The following is a 20451-nucleotide window of genomic DNA, read 5'->3' on the forward strand; positions in this document are numbered from 1 at the left end:
CCTGACAAGGCCTCGTCTCCGAATGCACTGCACTACTAGTTACGCAATCTACCGGCCGCGCGGTTAAGAAACGAAATTTCATAGAAGTAATCATTTCCTCTATACACACGAACAGCATCAGCAGTTCACATCGATACCCGCGTTTTACAGCATATGTACAGGAACAGAAATACAGACAGGTCATACATACCGCAACAAAAAAGACAACAAAGGTCACAGTACGAGTTAAGTAGCCGCTTGCGCCAGCGGAATTATTCTCTGTTCTTTAGAATGTTGTTTCTTTAAAATACAAAAAGAGACCAAATAAAGGGTAACGCAGCATGCATCTGAGTGTGGAAGATATGTTTTCTTCAACAAGAATTGTGTAACTTGCCTTTTATAGATACCTTTAGTGCTCGCGTTACAAGCAATTCAAATTAACTCCTGAAAAGATTTTAATAATACGGGAATTTGAAAGTTAACTGACTGCATCCCATATGACGTTCTAACCGCTTATGTAGCAAATGGTACTGTTTTCAGATTGTAGCCGCAATGAGGACGCTCAAATGTAGCGAAGAAGCCAGCTCATCACATTTGATTTCTCGGAATATTCGTAGTGCTTAGTGTTGGCGAAATATGTTAAACATGTGATCACTACTTTTGATAAAAAAACCCTTGGATATGTTCATGTACTGATAGGCTTCGATGAATCAGATTGCTTTCTTCTGCATATATGATTTTGAAATTTTGTTTATTTATTACATACTTTAGACCCTTGTCAGGGTCCAAGCAGGACGGGCACTTATTTTTTATAGTATTTCATTAAGATACATAACAAAATCAAGAGAAATAAGCGTACGGAAAAAGTAACGAGTGTTACCGAACTGAAACAACACCATAACATGATCGCAATCGGATGTTTTCCGCGGAAAAAAGCAATAAATAAGTCAGTTTTCGCAAAATACGGTGTTAGTGTATGTGAGGATGCCGAGTATGCTCGTATGTTAACAAGGACAAGTACTGAGCAGAGTTCAAAGCTGACTTCTGGTTAAGCAAAGAATAAAGAAAGTCAAGTCGCGTTTTCTTCGCGTTTCAAGTGATTCGCTAATAGTAGCCGCTAATAATTGCGTGGGGGAGTCGGTGATTTTAAACTTCGAATAAATAAACTGAACAGCTTTTCTCTAAAGGCTCTCTGTTTTGTTCATGTTAAGTTTAGAAATTGCACCCCATACAATTGAAGCATATTCGAGCTTTGGCCTGATGTATGCGTTAGGAAGAGAATTTCTACGTTTATACCTCAGGAAACATAGATTTGTAAACGCGGAACAACAGAAGTGCTTTATGTGCGAATGCGAGGAAAGATTGTTGTTGTTACACCTACTTCTTTTTACCGATTAACCTGCTTTAGTCGGCGATCGAAGAGTGATACATGTGGTTTAGTGGATTCTTTATTTGTTTTTTGAGGCGAAACTGTTTTTTCAGTGTTAACCATGGCAAGCTCACTGCAGCTATCACGTGCATTTTTTACACTCAGATCAAGATCATTTTCATTCGAAGTACAGAAAATTTCACGAAATACCACACAATCATCAGCAAACGAGCGTATATGTTTCTGAGCTAAACAAATTAACAATAACAATTACGTAAAGTTGAAAAATCAAAGGCCCCAACACGCTTCCTTGGGGCCCATCACAGGTGTCTGGGAGACAACTGGAGCTGCACCTATCACCTGAAGCAAACTGCACTGTAATAGTAAGGTAGCCTGCAATCCATGATATTAAAATTTGTGGTAGATTCACGTTTTTAGTTTTTGGATTAGTTGTCCGTGATGAACTATATCAAATGCATTCCTCAAATCCATAAGATAACTTCTATCTCAGGACTGACGTCTAATGTATTAAAAAAGTATGTACATTTGTAACAAAATGTTGTTTGGTTTATAGGGTTTGACGTCGCAAAGCGACTCCGTAGTAAAGGTCTCCGGAAATTATGACTACTTGGGGTTCTTTAACAGTACACGGGCCTTCAGAGTTCCGTCTCCATCGAAATTCCACCTCCGCGAACAGGATCGAGCCCGTGCCTCACGGGTCAGCAGCCGGGCGCCATAACCACTGGGCCACCGCGGCGACTTGTAACTGTGTCACTGTGGAATAGCCTTTTATAAATTCGTGCTGAAAATTGCTTAATACAGAGTGTTCTTTAGAAAAATTAATTGTATTGCAATCATGTGTTCAGACACCTCACAACATGCAGAAGTCAAAGAAATCAGACGGTAATTTTGTATAAAAGAGCCCTTGCCTTTCTTAAAGATGGGAACTACTCGAGCTGTTTTGCACTGAATCAGAAGTTTTTTTATGACAGCAGTCATTTTCTAAAAAACACGAAAAGTAACTTCGAAACAATGTCAGCATTGCGCCGCAAAAACACATTCGGTAAATTATTAGGACCAGGAGCCGTTCTAGGTTCCATTTCTAAAAGCAAATGAAAGAGATCAGGGAGACTAACAAAGTCCACATCTGACACTGGAAACTATGACGCGTTATGCACACATTGTAAACCTGTTTTGAAGAATACGCTGTGAAAATAACGATTAAAATTCGGCGCAATGTCAAATGGATCCGACATTGTGTCTCCGTTCATTGCTATTTTTTTAATAGTCTTTTACTATCACTCAGATAATTTCTAATTTTATGGTGGTCATTTTTAAGAAAACTAAATAACGTTGTGGTAAAGTACAGACCCTTTTTTTAACGAACCGCGCACTCAAGGTTATTTTTTAGCGTATGAATACTTGCGGACAGTCATTTTTCTTGGCGCGTTTTAGTTTTCGATCAAGTTGAATAATCTTACGCCTCATCCAAGGTGCGTTTTTGTCCAGTTTTTTTCACTTATTTTTGCACGAAACCACTTAGAGAGCGTTGACAAATTTCAGAAAATAGCTCGCACAGATTACAGACGCCATCACTTTCATCAAATCTAGATAAACAAGATTTAACGTGTTCATTCACTGCGGCATCATAAGCCCTTGAAAAATGCTTGAAAGAGATTACGGGACTCACTTTTTTTGTTAAAAGGAACAGCACTTGATTTACTAGAATATGACTCTTATCAGGTGAACTGAAAGGGCTGTTTGAACGAACGCCGTGCGCATGGAATAGTGGCCGGTAAGAAAAAATTAGGTTTGATTTATCAGGGTCTACCGGCCCAAAGCGACTCAGGCTATGAGGGGCGCCGTAGTGAAGGACTGCGGAAATTTTGACCTTTTCGCCTTCATCGAAATTTGACCACCGTGGCCAGGATCGAACCCGCGTCTTTCGGGTCAGCAGCCGAGTGCTATAACCAAAGAGCCACCGCGGCGGCTAAAAAAAACGAGGTCCAGCATAAAAGATGAACCGAGTAGGTCCATTTACACGAGTAGGTCCATTTAGAATTTCATCCAAATCAAGAGTAATCATGATATCATGCATAATATCCGCGCTACTCCCAGATGTACCTCACCCTTTGATGCGGTCCCAGAAACACTCGGCAGATTTTGGTCACCCATTAACAGCATTTTTTTTTGAAAATGAGACATATGATCTTGTATGTTCATTAGGTGGTAGAGTGGGGCATCCGGCGGTCTGTAGCCAGCATACAGGAAAAGCAATGACCACAGCAAGATCTGTCGTTTTAGGCGGGAGCTCAATGAATCGTGAGAGGCTGCTCACGAAGAGCAATCTGGATCGCAACCCAAGTTCCACCGATGGCAGCAACTACCATAACAGGGCACTGGCGCAGCGTTAGCGCTTCATCACTGCGCCAGAAGTGGCAGGACGACTGCCAGGGATGGATGAATGTAGAGAATGGCCGATTCCGAATATATTAACATTAACCCAGTATCGCTATTCGAAAAACTTGCATCCATGAACACTTAATGAGAACGCCGGAACCGACGGGAAAACCGAACTGCTAACGTACCTAAATCCGATTTGGCATAACAGCGAAAATCGACCATATTTTTTTTGTATTTTCACTGGCACTGCCTTGCCGCACTGACTATGTTCACTTCTATCTGTTGCAGGCCGCCAGGCACACGAGTGGTTATCAATTAATCCACGCACTTAACCTGCAGATGCGGCTTATGCACAGAAGCGCCGGAGGGGGGCGGAAACCTTGCTTTATAAACGCAGGCATCAACAAGCGGGGGAGCTTTTTACTTCGGCGAAGGATCGGCTTAAAGCGGCCAACTAGGATTACGGATGACTGAAGTGCTTGAATAGTCGCTTGCGCCCAGGTTCTCTATGCTTTTCCGGATTACTACCTATCGCCGGGCTTATGCTTTGCCTTTGGTAACCTCGCGTAGACGAGGGGGTTTATTTTTTTGCTTCGTTTGCGGCAATAAATGCCCCGCTCTCGCTATATTAACTTGTGTTGCTTGTTGGGTGAGCCTCGGTTCACGAACCCTTTGACCCGAAGGCATGACTTTCATTTAAGTCTCATCCTCTACCGACTGAGCTAGTCGTAATCACAATCCCAATAGAGAACTCTATTTTGCTGAACGCTAGAGCAGCAGGTCGGAGCTTGACGCAGTAGGCACAGGGCCTCCGCAGCAGTCTGAAGGCCAACCTGACGGAGGGAAGGTAACACCTAGACGTCGCTAGAATAGAACAACGCCGGCAGTCAGACAAGGGCAGACGACCAGTGGAACTCGCCGTTGATGATAGTGCTTTCCAGCCTATTCACCCACAGTTTCTTTGGCAGACCGATGGAACGGGCCCAATGAGGTGAAGAAACTCTTTTCGTCAGTATCCCACGAGCTGCGTATCCTAGCTGACGGCTTTAAAACAGAACCAGCTAACAGCAGTCAGCTGAAGCCATACTCCAGTTTGTCGTACCTTCAGTTGCTGGAGAATCTATTCACAACGCGGCTAGAACCGGGCCCGCTTCTCCGAGGTTCATTTACAACGAACACAAGCGGCGTGTACGCAAGTACGGAGCCAGGTCGTAAGGAATAACTACTCCGCATAAACTGCTTTAAAGTTATGCAGAGTGGCTGAGTCTTGTGTTGGAGACGGAACGATGGCTGCCTGACAGCCGATCTGATTTAGACGACAAATGATTTCCAAGACGCATCAGCGTAGCCACGTGATTAACCAAAGCTGGTCAATCGGCACTTGACGCAGAAAACGTCGCGTGCGAAGGTACTGGACTCAAAACATGGATTAACTTAAATCAGTTAAAAAAAAGAGTAAGCTGGCTTTTATCGCATTTCGTTTTAAGGGAATGATGATATGACCAAGTGCAGGAGTAGATTACGGTCAGCAATAATACAAAAATCTTGCTATTGGCCACGGAGGACCACTCCCACCTCAAAACTGCAATTTGATGCAGTTGGCAATGGGAAGTGGCTTTCAGACGTAGTTCCGGAGATATCGAGGTCAGAAAATATAGGAGGTTGAATCCTAAGTTCAAAGCTTTGTAGCAGTGAGAACTTCACCTGTTTAGAACGGGTATTTTGTGTAGTGTACAAACCTTAAGTATTCCGTTTCTTGGGATGAAAATCTACCCCGAAGCTTAGACAGGCTACCCTGGCTCTAAACCAACGCGAGCTATAAAACAACTTACTTCCTTTTAAGATCTCTGTAAAGTCTAATTCGTGTATGGAGTGTAGACAGGGTCAAGATAGTAGCTCCTTTTCCATGGTTTTTAAGGTCTGCTAAAGAAAAAAGGCCTGCCACTGCTTGCGTTACCAGCGCACATGAGATCAGCGTGGTAGGCAGAGCATTTGCCGTCTATCAGTACGGCTGCAGGGACGCCTTTTTTGAAGGCTGCTGTGACTGTGAAGCACAGGAAGTGGACGGAGACGTACAGAACCCATAATGGGCTTCTTGCCTGGCGGGTCACGCTACTTGACGTCTTGTTCTTTGGAAAAAAAGAGTATGGTAAAAGACCTGAGCGCCCCGGTTCCTGAATATTTATTTTTGTTCACAAACTGACCTCTTCAAAAAATTGCCTCGGAGACATCACTACATCGAGAAAACAGATAATTCATCTTTGAAACGAAATAGTATTGTGCTTTAAGTACATTTAATGAATGTTCCCATTCCCCACTCTCTAATATACAGCAGCTCTCTACAGCATTCCGCTACGCATCATTTGACAGCTTACTAAAGGACAAAAAGCAGCACACAAGGGTACCGGCCTTAAAATGATGTATAATCCTGTTGAACGTTCCCCATTCTCAGCGTTTTTAATCCTTTCGGACATCATTAACTTCTCGTCAACTAAGTTCAGTGCAAAAAAAACGCCTAACTTTGTCTTCCAGTGAACCCTGTTCGTGTACCAGCTGCTGCTAGCGTGCCCTGTCAACTTCCTAGTTTAATTAGATTGATATCAAGGAAGACACTAAATCGTCATCATCTTTATGATATTTCCCCTAAAGAGCAGGGACTGAAAACATGATTAACCCTTTCGGCGCTTGTGGCGACATTTGACACGAAAACACCAATTTTCCACTCGCGACTCAGTAATTGATGAAAATGCTATTTTCTTAATAGGATAGTTACTCCAGTATCCGAGTACCGCTGTTCACGCATTTCCATTCCGCTGGGCGGTCTAAGGAAGAAGATGCAGCAGAATATTTGGAATCCGGTCAAGGAGCCGAGGTATAGTGAATTTGTAGATTTATAACTCACTTACAATTCCTTCGTTTTCATTCAGATTTTTAAATGGTTTTGTGATACCCCTATCCAAGCTCATTTTCATGTCGTAAGAAATATTGAATGCATAGGGGCTGCGATGCAACGCGTTTCTGACGGGTGATTTTGACACCATCGGAGTTCAACCGTTCAACGGTTTCCAGCAGCGGCCAATAAGCGATGATAGGAATCTTTCTAAATGAAGTTTTCCTAGTCTTTTTGCAGATGCCTCGATACTGATGAGTCTTAAACTTAGCTTTTTGATGAACTGGAAAACGGAAGTTCTCGCTATGATAGAAGGTGACTGTTGGGAACGAGCTTGGAAATGGAAGCTCGGAGCTTGGAAGCTTTTGCTTCTTTTTTCTACCGCTTCCCCCTCCCCCTCGTCAGCGGGAGCAGTGAGGTGTAAGAAGCGACCAGTAGTGATGCAAGACTATCGATAGTACTATCGATATTATCGACAGTTGTGCTCACTGTCGAAATATCAATGGTAAAAAAATACATCGATAGTGTTAGTGATAGTAGTATCAATAGTATTATCGATAGTACTATTGATACTGCTATCGATAGTAATGTCGATATCACTATCGATAATACTTTAGAACTGTCCCAGCAACATTATAAGTGGAATCGTCCTGCTTTGGCGTCTCAATTTCAAGTAGTAGTCACTTTATTTTAACTCTAGAAAGCTCTCACAACCCCGACAGTTATCTTTAAAATTTCTTAACTTGTATACTGCTCAGCGTGCAGGAGAAAAATGCACTAGGCTTGCACACTGCATGTGCCATGCTATCATGAGGCCCCAGCAATTAATGTTCTTTCTTCTTGCATCGTCTTGTTGCCCTCTTCGTTGCACAAGAAAGAACCACAGCTGTTCAAAATCATTCGGAGAACTGCACAACGCACCCATCATATCCAGAGTCTCTTTTGAGCATTAAGCCTTTATAAAACCGTAAAACCAACAAGATATCGCAATTATTTTGACAATATGGCTAGGCAACGACTGCAGAATATCGATAGTGTTATCATCCATAGTTTTACTATCGACAGCCTTATTATCGATGGCCTTACTATCGACGATCGCATTGTTGCACTATCGATAGTACTATCGGTAGTAATGTTAATAGTCTATCGATAGTTTTTTTACACTATCGATAGTACATCGCTAGTAGCACTATCGAAAGTTTTTTACACTATCGATAGTACTATCGATAGAATATTGATAGTGGACCTATCGGTAGCTTTTTTTACACTGTCGATAGCCAATGTTTCGATAGTTTTGCATCGCTGGCGACCATACCATGCACACTGCCTCTCGCGCACCGCCGCTCGTGCATCACGTGTGGTGTACCTCACGTAGGGATTTATGCCGCGTGTTCGGCTACTTTGTCTTGAGATCGCGTGTTCATTGTGCTCATGAACAGCTTCTGCTTGCTCCGCAGCCGAGGGATATCCGTGCCGCATAAGCCTAAGGATGAGAGCAACGTTTTGTCGCCTGTACAGGACAGCATTTGGTCAAGGTGCAGGCACGAAAGATTTTCTCCCACTATAAGAGTCTTTCTATAGGGATCAGGTGGTTTGAAAACAGGCACAAGAAAGATGCATGTGGTGGTGGTGAAAAACTTTATAAAGTAGAGCAAGCCTTAATTGTTACATCCCAGTGATAGGATTGCTCTTGGATGCGTGTCGTGGCAGGAAGGTGATGCTTCTCAGCGACTTCCAAAGCCCAGTCCACTAGCTGCCGTTGGGCAGCCGGGTCAGAACTGGACACAACAGCCTCCCATCGCTCGAGGACTGTGAGTTGCCAATCGGCTGGTGGAAGGAGCTGAGAGCAAGAACAAAGAATGTGTGCAAAATCTGCTTTCGGAGCGCAGCAGAGGGTGCATACTGGCGTGAACAGTCCCGGGTGAACCAGGGCTAAGTGGGCAGAGGAGAGGAAGGTGCGGGATTGTAGCTGTCGCCACGTCACCTGCTGCAATTTAGTGAGAGACTTGTGCGGAGGGGGATACGTTAGCCGTGGCTCACGGTAGTGTAGAGTGATCTCGCGATACGCGACCATTCGATCTCGAGCGTCTCCCCAGGCGTCGGCGGCTCCTGCTTGGCTGACGAAACCTCGAGCTAAAGAATGAGCCGCCTCGTTACTTGGGTGGCCGGTGTTGGCCGGGACCCAGAGAGGCTGAATAGGTCGGGTAGGGGCGGGAGACCGGCTTAGAAGCCGGAAAGCGGGTTCGGAGATGCGGCCTTTCGCAAAGTTACGGACCGCGGTCTTTGAGTCGCTGAAAATGTGGGTCGCCGATGTAGTAGCGATGGCTAAGGCTACGCCTGCCTCCTCCGCTTCCGCAGGAGTGGAGGCAGTGACAGTGCCTGCCGTAATAGGGGTGTGCGAATTGGACACTACCGCCAGGGCAAAGGCGGAAGAGGAAGTGTAAGAGGCTGCGTCGACGTAGACGCTCTCCGGCTGTGCGCCATAGTGTTTGTGTAGGGCTGCAGCCCGAGCAGCACGACGAGCCGCGTGATGCTCGGGATGCATGTTCTTGGGGAGGGGGTGAATGGTGATGAGGTCCCGTGTGCGGTGTGGTATGGCGAAGGTGTGGGTATAATAGCCAGGGGGGTGTAGGCCAATGGCATCAAGATTGTGACGGCCGGCTAGGGTGGAGGAGAGCCGATCAAGTTGGGCAGATCGATGGGCCTCGGTGAGCTCTGCGAGGGTGTTGTATACGCCCATCTTAAGAAGGCGTTCATTCGACGTGTGCTGGAGGAGGTTGAGGCCGTCTTGTACGCCTGACGGATGAGGCAGTTGACTTTGTTCTCGTCTACTCGGGAGAGGAAGAGATAGGGCAGGGAGTATACTACCCGGCTAAGGACGAAAGCCTGGATCAGGCGGCGGAGGTCGTGTTCCCGCATGCCTCGGTGTTTGTTAGCGATTCGTCTGATGAGGCAAACGGTTTGTTGAACGGTAGCAGTGAGCTTGGTGATTGTGGCAGTGTTCTTGCCATTGTTCTGGAGAACCATTCCCAGGATGCGAACTTTGTCTACCTCTGGTATGCGGGTGCCATCAATGGTGACATCGATGCCAGGTGGGAGAATTTTGTCCAGTCTTCCCCGAGGGGGGCGAAAAACCAGAAGTTCCGATTTTGTAGGAGAGCATGCAAGGCCGACCTGATGGTCATAGCAGGTCACCACATCTGCCCCCGCTTGTAGCGTCTCTTCAATGGTGCCGACATTACCCGTGGAGGTCCACAGGGTGATGTCGTCGGCATATAAAGAGTGCGAGAGGGCGGGAATGGCTGAAAGAGCCTTTGCCATGGGGATGAGAGATATTAAATAGGAGCGGGGAGAGTACCTCGGCTACCGAGGGTGTAAACAGGGGAGGAGAGAGAGCCAAAAGTGATTTCAGCTGTGCGGTGGCGGAGCAAGGCTGAGATGTACTGATGGGTACGAGTGCCGACGCGTAGGAACGACAGGGCGTCCAAGATGGCTGATTGATGTACATTGTCGAATGCCTGTTTTAGATCCAGGGCCAGGACCGCGCGCGTGCGCCTCGTGTTTCGGGGGTGGAGGACGTCTTCTGAGAGCTGAAGCATGATATCTTGGGTGGAGAGGTGGGGATGGAAACCAACCATCGTTGGGGGGAAGAGGAGGTTGTCGTCCATGTGTTCCTGGAGGCGACCAAGGACGACGTGCTCAAAGAGCTTGCCAATGCAAGACGTAAAGGAAGTGGGACGGAGATTCCGGATCTCAAGAGGCTTTCCTGGCTTGGGGATGAAAGTTACGCGGCCATGAGTCCACTGCGAAGGGAGGGTTGCCGTTCGCCAGCAGTGATTGAACAAGTTTGCAACAGCCTCTGTCAGCGCCGGGGGCGGTCGTGGTCCGAAGTGTGTGCATGGCCGCCCGAACCTCCGCCGGAGAGATGTCCGCGTCGAGTTCCGGGTTGGGGTCTCCCGTGTACGGGGGGAGGGGGTGGGAGGGGTGGTGGTGAGATATTGATCTTTGAGGGCTTAGAGGAGTGCATCGTCTGAGAGGGGGAGCTAGTGCAAGATGCGTGTGACATGCTTGCGTTGGGTGGCCTTCGTGTGACCCGGGTCCAGGAGATATCTGAGGACGGACCAGGTGTCTTTGAGGCCTAAATTGCCACTCATGCGATCGCAAACCTGTCCCCATTGTTGATGGGCCAGGTCGCGTGCATGTGTTTCAGTCTCGCGTACGAATGAGCGATACGGCGTTTGAGGGGCCGATTGTGCTTTTGATTGAGCCAGCGCCTTTGCAGGCTGGCATGTGCTTCCCACATGTGGAGGAGCCGGCTGTCAGCAGCCGACGTGTCCTCAGGTTCGGGAATGGTGGAGGTAGCGCGGGCGACATCGCGGTTGAGACTGGCGGTCCCTTCAGAGAGGTCCGTGATAGTGTTCGGGGCTAGGCGCCGAAGTTGGCGAAATTTGTCCCAATCCACCATCTGTGTCCCTCGTCGTTTTGGCGAGATAATGGAAGAGATATTGACCTCTGTGGAAATGATATAATGGTCGCTGCCAAACGAGTGTGTCGTGTTGATCCATCGGCTGTCGCGAATGTGTTTGCTAATTGTGAGGTCTGGGCTCGTGTTGTGCTGAACACTGGAACCAATACGAGTGGGGATCGTGGTGTCATTCAGAAGGGATAGGCCTTCGTCCAGAATGAATGACCACAGGGAGGTGCCTTTGCGACAGTTCTTGCGGTACCCCCAGCTGATGTGATTGGCGTTAAAGTCGCCCACTACCAATAGGGAGTTGTTCGAACTGATCGAGAGCGTCTTGCGGAAAGCCGCAAGAAGAGGGGCAGGAGGACCTTTTGGGGGATATAGAGATTGAGGATGAAGAGGCTAAGTGACTTCGTGTGGGAGGGAGAAGCTCCAGCAGGAGACCGTCTATGTCGTCTACCTCTAATAGGTGCTCTATCGCAGTGAGATTGTGATGTACGAGCGTGGCGACCCTGGTCTGTGGCTGGGTAGAAGGTTCGTATGTGGTGTAGTTTCGGAGCTTGACTGACGTCAGAGTTTCCTGAAGCGCAATGACCGCGGGGGTGTCGCGGCTAGAGAGGGTTTGTAAGTAAAGCTGCAGGTTATCTCGCTTTGAGCGAAAACCCCTGCAGTTCCACTGCCACACCCTAATGCGTTGAGGTGTCGCAGCCATGTTGGGCAATGACGGAGAGAGCGGAAGATGCAGGGGGTGGCGTATGACCTCTGGGGAGAGGCTCGTGAATCTTAGTTTGTAACTGGGCGACATTGGCCTCCAGATTGCTCTGGCGGTTTTCGAGCGCCGCCACGCGGTCAGAAATGTTCTTCATCCACGTTTGAGTTTCGGAACGGAACGTGTTTAGCGTCGCCATCATGCGTTTCTCAAAATCTTGCATGAAAGACGTCACCTGGTGTACAAGGTTGTCAGTGACTGGTTGGGAGGGAGAAATGGCGTCATCGGCGGACTTGCGTTTAGCGGGGAGCCCACGTGCTGGTTATGTGGCGCGCGAGGAGGCGGAGAGGGAAGAGACGGAGGAGGAACGGGGCACGTTTGAATGTGTCGGGGTTTGCACCACCGGGTGCAATGCCGGTGGGGAGTGTTCACGCCGTGAAAGGTTTTGCAGTTGCTCTTTTAGAGCAGCAATTTCGCGACTCTGGGAGGACAATTGTGCTTTTAGCTCCGCGTTTTCCTTCTCGAGCGAGGAAGACTGCGGGCCCCAGCTCACCTGTTTCGAAGAGTCGTGGACCCTTTGGCCTGGAAGTGGTGGGAAGGACACGGAACGGCTGCGACTGCGACCAGTTCTTGGGCGGGAGGTGGAGCGTTGGCGGCTTCACGACGCCCTGGGACTCTTGGGTGGCGAAGACGGGGGTGGACTCGCCGGGGGCGTTGTTCGTAGAGTGGAGACCGGCGTGATGTTGCCGGAGCGTTCGAAGCGTACTTTGCACTTGCGCGTCCCTGTGAAGTGCGTTCCATTACACAGGATACATTTGGGAGTGCAATCCGGAGTTTCTTTGATGGGATGAGACGCGCCGCAGCGAGGACAAAGGTCGGTGCGCTCTTTCGGACACACATCAGCACGATGGCCTGGCTTGCGGCAGTTGAAGCATGCTTCAACTTTCGCCTTAAAGGGATGACATGTGTAGAGGGTGCCGTAGAAGACGAGCTGTCTTGTAACTTCCGTGGTGTCAATAAAGGTGACCAAGATGGACTTGGTGCGGCCTAGTTGGCGGGCGTCGGCGATCGTGAAGTGGCGGCTGGGGTTCAGCGCCACGAGGTCGGAGAAAATATCTTCTTGAGTCTGGTTATATACCGCATTGTAGAGTATCCCCTTGACGGCGTTGTCGGGGGCCGGGACGTATGTCTTCATCGGATACTGTTGGTCGTGGAGCCTGAGTTCTTGAAGTTGGACATATCGTTTCATTCTGGCTTCCAAAGGCGTACTCACGGTGAACGAGTTATTGTAAGGGTTGATTCGGAGCTTGTCCTGGCTCCGCGCTTGCGCGTAGTCGATCTCTGCGCCAGTGCAGAGAAGCTGGAGAAGAGCTCCGCTGTTCACGGGCCGCAGGTCGAGACCACCGCCCGGGCGGAACACAATCTTGAGGTCTGAAGCTGGTAGACGAGGAAGTGGATCGTGTTTCTTGAATTTCGGTGGAGTAGACTTGCCTTGCGGCGGTTGAGCGGGCTTGTCTGGACCTGCCCGGGAACTGGACGCTGCTGACGCGTCATTGGACGATGACGGCTTCGTGGTAGGGTAGAGCTTGTTGTGGGCCCGGACGGCGCGGGACCACCGTGGATCATTTTCGAATTCTTCTGGGGAAATCACTTCGCCATCGACGTGGTACTCCATCTGTGACGATGTAGACCCGGAGACGAACAGGGCGATGAGCAGCCGGCGGCGTTAGGCCTAACCAGTGACGGGGTTCCACGCCTGGCGCGACAGGAAAATCTTCCAAACTTGGTTCCATTTGGCGAAAAGGGCCGAAAAATGGTGCGTAGAGGTGCACAACACCATCACTGACTGTGTCCTATGGAAAGCGGGTCACTTCATGTCAATATTCCGCCACCACAAGCAAACGTTGACGGAGCCCACGTGATGCACGTCCTCATCATCTCGCTGCCCGTTGACCTTCCAGAAAGATGCATTGCGCCTCGGGGAGTCTGAGAACTTGGAAGTGCGGGGCTTCGCGCTTAATGTTACTGAAGCGCTTCATGGAGCTCAATAGATGAGGGCGTTACAGATATAGGAAAACTCTTCGACTGGTTCACAATCTTCTTCCAGGAAGGCAAGCAATTTTTGAACGCGTGTTTTTGACGTGACGTACTATTAGCGGGAACCCACGTCTATCCGCGACAAGATCGAGGAGAAATGATACAAAACGCATTGTTAACGTGAGACAGCCGCGTCATTTGTGGCATCTCAAAGATCCATGTGTCCCTTACACACACGCAAAAAGCTACATTAGAGTTCTCCAGAGTGGAAAATAAATTTTTTCGTTCACTTCTTTATTGTGAAATGCGGTAACCAAGAGGGTCTATTCGGCATCTTAAACCGACTGAGCCCTGATGTCCTGTTTGACACCATACCTTCAAATCAATATTCACAGCGTGAGCTTTAAGTATTTAGCGCGTGGTTATGAAGCCTTAGATATTGTGAATCACAGTGCAGAAAATTTGCGACCGAACTAAAATATCCAGGGCCGAAAAGGTTAAAGCCACAAAGTAGCATCGCTCATTTGATAAGATAATTAGACTGCCCTTTCATCCAGCTGCAAATCATACACATCAAGCTCATTCGCAAAAACATTTTGTTCTCGTCAAACTTATTAATCGCGAATTCCAGTTATGTTTCAATTTCCGTCACCCGCGATGCTCACCTTGCTGAGACAGTGGAACAGTAAACCTGCAGCCTTTCCCCTCGATTTGATGGAGTGCTCAGGTATCTTCTGGAGGAGGATTTCTCGGACGAGGCGCCTGCTGAAAGCTGCCCTGTACTTCTCCAAAGGGTCAAGGTAGAGGTTATCGCTGCTGTCCCAACCTTTGCACACGTGCCTGCGAATTGAAGGTTATGCGGCTTGACGGCAAACATTTCTGCGTTCTCGTGTCGTATGGGCGCCGCTCTTTCATCGCGTTGAGTAATGAACGGCGTCCGCTTCAGCTGTCTGCTACACGCAGTGGTGGCATACGTTTGGACGCGCCAGTTGGGATATGACGTCTGGAGCTTTAGTCACAAGGGTGCATATAGCGGCTTACAAACGAGGCTGTGGGGGACGCTGGATTAACTTCCGACAACTGGGGTTCTTTAGCATGCACTGACATCATACAGGAAAAGGAATTTCTTGAATTTCACGTCCATCGAAATTTGTCAGCAGCCCACAAGACTCCAAAAAGAGAGCAACACCATCGTCACACATTGTATTCTCTATAATCGAAGTGACCAAATTACGTTGTAATATTCCGGTTCGCAAGCCTCATATCTAGGAAACGCGAGGTCATTCGCTCCACTGACGTCTGCTGGCAAGCTTCGACGGGTACCTTAAGTAGTGAAAAAGATAACCTACAAAACGTGATTCTGTGGTAGGATTTTAGTAAGGTTATCAGAAGATTATCTAGTTCATAGCATCTTGCGCCCAGTTGGCGAAGCTGGCTTTTCAAGCTGAATGCACATACTTTACCAGGTAGTCCGTAAAATCAAGCCACTATGTCCGAACATTTTAAAAGCCATGGCCTATAAGGAAGTGTTTTGAAGTAACAACCACCGGTCGCACTTTTATTATGTTATTTCCGTGTTGTGAATTGCTAAAAGAAACGTGAAGAGAAACCGCGCTGCTTTTCAACTGGTGGCACTAAGGTGCTCAACTGAGCTCATGCTTTGATGATAAGCTTTCAGCTGTTTGCTTCTCTTGAGGTACACTACGAATACGTAGGAACAATTGGAGCCGCGGAGGCAATAGGTACGAAGAATGCGCCACGTCCAGGATCCTACGAGCTTAGAGGGATGCTAAGGCGACTTCAGTATTTATTTGTGAAAGTGCAATTTAAGCCTTTTGCTGGCTATGTTGACATATGTCCGGTAGTAAAATATGTATTTTGATTCTGTCTCTTTGCAGAAATTAAAATTTTAAAGTGCAACACTTTTTAGCCACCACTCGATTCAAACTAGCGACGCCAAGAATGAAAAGGACACTGTAATCATGGTTTGAAAGCGGGTGGTGCCGCAGCTGATCTAGGAAATCCGAGGCTTAAATTGATTTGCTTAATCGTACTGTTAACCCTCTAGTCAGGTTATAGCGACCATCGCAGCACCCCGCCTCCTGTGCTGGCGAGAGCGAGCTTGGAACGCTTAGCTCTGGCGAGCGCGAGAATTTAATTCTGGGCAGCTGACGAGGTCAGCGAACAGATCGTATGCTTCGCTCCTCAGCTGGCTAGGCCTCGCCGGAACGGTGCCACTCTAAGGGCCCCCGCGGCATGCAGGGAGCAAGAGTCCATGCAAAATGCCCACAATATTCATAAATTTCTTGATAGCACTGGCCTCTCCGTTAACCTACCTCAACCTCCTGCTCTGTCCTGTTATGGCAATAAAGCTCGCCACCATATTTTCACAGCCACTCCATTCGCAATCACTATTGACAATGCACCATTTCTTGAAGTGACACATACAAATATTTCGGGCCTGCACGTTCACGCTTCAGGCAAAGGCCCGGCTTGGTTGTCAGCTATGCGCAAGAGTTCTAAACACATTTGGGCTCATTCGCAGAATAGCCAATGGATCTGGATGTGCCCGCACAGATACAGCTCGGCAACTTGTTCGGGCTGTATTTTAACCTCACCTCCAATACCAGGCTCAGTTCCAACAACTTGCAATGACATTGGCCCACACTCGAAGCACTCAACCACGAAGCCATGCAACCCGTTACTGGCATACCTCGAGCAACTCCTATTTGTCTGCTGCAGGAGTATGCGCAGCTCAACAGACTGGCCGAATTAATTACTCAGCGACAAATCAACAGAGCGCGGAAAGGTTTTCTTCGTCCCACGTGCGAGCCTCAACCGCCTCCATGGGACTACTGTTTCATTCCTTCAAACGTGCCTGCTTGCCAGACGAAAGTTCTCTTTGCCGTTACCACGAGCTCCTTGTGCAAAACATGATGGCGGTATCCTTTATATTGATGTCGCCATAAGCCCATCGGGGATATCAACTGCTTTTATAAGTCGAACACACCCTCACCTTTACAGCCCCCAAACCTACTGCACTGACACTTCATGTCCTCTTGCCTTCAACTGCGATAAATTGTGAAGTCCATAGGAGCTTTACTTGCCGACCCTCCTTGTAACCAGGTGCACCTATTTAATCATTCTCAAAAAGGTCAGAAGCACCTAAAGAAGTCCGTGGTACCCTTCGGGCTTCCCAGGCCATACATGCTGCTTGTAAATCCTACCCGGTGCATATACTAATCCACTGGCTTCAAGCTGGCACAGATCTCCATAACTCTGTAGCTGACGTGCATTCTCGTTTAACCGACGTACCACCAATTCCCCTCACCTCTTTGCCGCCAGATCCACTTCTGACGAATTTAAAATCTTCAGCCTTCCTCACGCAGAGTACACGTGCTCTTATTCTCACGTGCACCTACTTCCTTCCCCATAGCCTATCACGGATGGAGGAGGTCTCATTGAGGCGGCTGCGCGTCAGTGTGGCCCTAATGCGGCAGTTCGCCACCAGTGAGAAGTGAGAAGAGTCCTAGGCCGGAAGTCTGCCCTCACTGCGAAGCACCCGCTTGCGACACCACTGTCGACCGCTTGCTGTAGACTTGCTTAGACATTTCGCTGGTGCGCGCTCGTGTTCTTCATGATGCCGGCTTGTCTTCTAATAATGACTGAAATTTCCACTTGTGGCTGACGAAAATTGTTCGCGCTCGAAAGGTACGTGACTTTATACACATAACTGCAGTTCTTGCTTTTTTAACGTTTCATACCATTCGTTACTGACATGTTTTATGCCGTGTCTCGAATTTAGCGCCACAAATTATGAAATAATATAACTATGTCATTTTGTCCCTTTACCTTCGATTCTCATTGGAAAAATCTTGAGGGAACACTTAAGCTCCTCCAGAAGGGTTATGACACGATAGCTCTAATGGTTTCCTTGACCAGCCTTTGGCAATCTGCGTGTCATTTCGCAGACGGGATCACTGTTCTTTGTCTTTCATCATCACTTAGCGCTTAACCTGCCCTAAGGAATCGAATGCTATAACATTAGAAATCCCTCCAGCGTAAGTACTGCTTCTCTGTCGTCTATATATGTTCTGCCTACTCACGAACACATGCGAAATTGGTCGTTCTCTACTTTACATCCACAGATCGCGGAGACTCCACATACTACTACCAGCGCAGAAGTGAAGCAATGCGCCACGGCGGTGGCAGGTGGCTGCTTAAAATAGTGCCACCGGTTGGGTTTGTGGCACCCAGGTTGCTCTTCCCGAAGAACCCCTTGCGAGAAATCAGTAGTTTAACTTGCATCTACCATAGCAGTTTGCTCGAAGTTGGAAGGGTCGGTTGTAATAAAGTCACAAGGTCACGTTAGCAAGGTTGAAGGTGGGCGACCAGCGTTTTCGCTCACAATGCTGCCACCACCTGCGGCTACGCCACCGGACATTCTACGGGACGTGAGCCTTAAAGCAATCGCGTTAACAAAGAGCGTTAACACTTACCCGTAGAAGTCGTCGCACGGGTGCACGCTGGTGTCCAGGGAGCGTCTGAGATCTTCGGCCAGGGTGAGGCAGCCGTCCTGACAAGTTTTAAGGCGGCCCAGAAGCACGACGGGCGTGACTACCAGCGTCGCTGATGTGGCCGCGGCCAGGCTGACCACGAACGAGGCGTAGCGTAAATAGCGACCCGCGTGTGACGCATCCTCTCGAGGCGAGGACTTGCGTTCGGCGTCCCCTCTGAGTGCCTGGTCCCGCGCCTGCTGGCGTCGCTCGGAGTGCTCGATCCCGGGCCGCTCTCTCTGAAGCCAGCTGTCGGTCTCTTGCTGCTCGTAGAAGCGGTGTCGAGAGACCGGGAGAGCTATGGGCTGCATGGCAGTCAATGAGAGTTGCCCTTCTTTTGCACAATGGACGCAAAAGCACAGCTGGAGAGCGTGAAGCGTTCTGCCACCACGCACGTTCTTCTTACTCTTCTTCTGCGCGTTCCAGCTCGTTGCAGGTGCATGAGCGCGCGAGATTTCATTTGCATCCAAAATGCACCGGTCGCCATGATAAAGAAGAAAAATTATTACATATGTACAAAAAAATGCGGAGAAATTTTTACGATGCGATGAAAGAAATTTACTAAAGCAGTACTGGTTGCACATTTATATTTTACAGTGAACGCCCCCATCGCTTCTTTTAATACGATTTCGGCTCGGCGTTTCCATGCAACTGGAGCGTTCTCGTGGATTTTGGTTGGTGGGCAGCCTTCAGAATGATGCAGGTGGGTTGCTGGCAGTGGCTGGAGGTTTACTGCAGAGTGAAGGTGGGCGGAGTTGCTTCTGCAGGGATATAGTAGCGGTGCGTGTGCACTTCCGGATGTGTGGTCAGAGGAGTGCACACACTACAGGCCACAGGCTTAACACACATGAACAAGAAGAAACACATCACAAATACACACTGTTGAATTTATGGAACGTCTGACTGTATTATAAACGCAGTAAAAGTGTCATAGTGCCATAGTACACTGTGTGCACGAATCTTGCGCATGAGCAGAACAACAATAATTATTAATCCTGCAGTGACGAGAGATTGACGTTGTTGTAAACTGCAGGTGGGGCCCTGTAAGGACGCTTCCAGCCCGGGCTGCAGTAATGGTGGTCGCGAGCTCCACCAAGTTTCCGAACCATATCTTGCAGGCCACCACGCAGCCAGTCAAGCGGCCCTCTCGGGATGTTTGGGTGAGCGGGAGCAAGAATAAGAAGCAGAAGTGCTGAAGTGTCCGTTAAGAGGATTTTTTTTCTTTTCGTACATACAAGACCCTTGCATTAAACGAAAGCAAATCAAGAAATAGAATAATTACAGTGCGGAGAGAACTGGGCATGAAATAGAGCAGATGTAAGGGGTTAAAGGCAGATATGTAAACCACTGGGTGCAAAAGAACGCACAAGCTGAAATGGTAAGCCGCGTCTACCAACTCGGTTGTCGATGTGAAAAATTGTAAAACATTGCACATCAATGATTCCTAACATAATGAGTATGTCAAAAAAATAACTATGGCAATGTTCGAGTCTTCTCAGAGAACCATTACTGTTATTATAAGCATTTAAGAAGTTCAATAGCAGACGACCCGTGCACGCGGCTGCTTGCCGCGCAGTTAGGCAAGTTACCGCACGTGACGTGGATAAGGGTCAATGCACGAATATCCTCCAGCACGAACCTTTCGGAATGAATGGAATACGGACGACAGGTACTCAAAGGCTCGGTGGGGCAATAGGCATTGGAAGTCCTACTGCGGTACTGTCGGAAACTGGTGTAAATTTAGGCCCGATTACGTCTCCGAAACGCTGCGCAGATATCTCGATCGCGAACGCACAAACCGCGTATCTACGCTAAGGTCGCGTCTGCATCCAACGCACGGCAAGTAGCGAACGTTTCGCTGTGTGTGACGATCTCTTCTCTGCCATGTGACATTCATGAAGGTTTTTGCCGGGTGTGGTAAAAAATTAATCAAAATCACTGTCGTCGGTCGCACTTGCGGACGAAATTGAAGATATTCGCAAAATCTGTATAAGCCGCCTTGTGCCTCCTCGGTGAGAGAGCAAAACAAGTTACCCGCTTGCG

General features: G+C 48.3%; 1 protein-coding gene across 1 annotated transcript in view; it reads right to left on the reverse strand.

The window, feature by feature from the left end:
* The window catches only part of LOC144103386 (uncharacterized), a 32836-nt gene extending 14074 nt beyond the window's left edge, over window positions 1–18762 (reverse strand). Inside the window, exons 1-2 of the mRNA XM_077636118.1 lie at window positions 18352–18762; window positions 14518–14692 (exon numbers count right to left, since the gene is read on the reverse strand). Of these exons, the coding sequence (XP_077492244.1) occupies window positions 14518–14692; window positions 18352–18719 (543 nt within the window). The 5' untranslated portion in view covers window positions 18720–18762. The remainder of the gene's footprint in view (window positions 1–14517; window positions 14693–18351) is intronic.
* Window positions 18763–20451: the final 1689 nt, after the last annotated feature.

The sequence above is a fragment of the Amblyomma americanum genome, chromosome 9 (assembly GCF_052857255.1).
Source record: "Amblyomma americanum isolate KBUSLIRL-KWMA chromosome 9, ASM5285725v1, whole genome shotgun sequence".
Classification (NCBI taxonomy): Eukaryota; Metazoa; Arthropoda; class Arachnida; order Ixodida; family Ixodidae; genus Amblyomma; species Amblyomma americanum.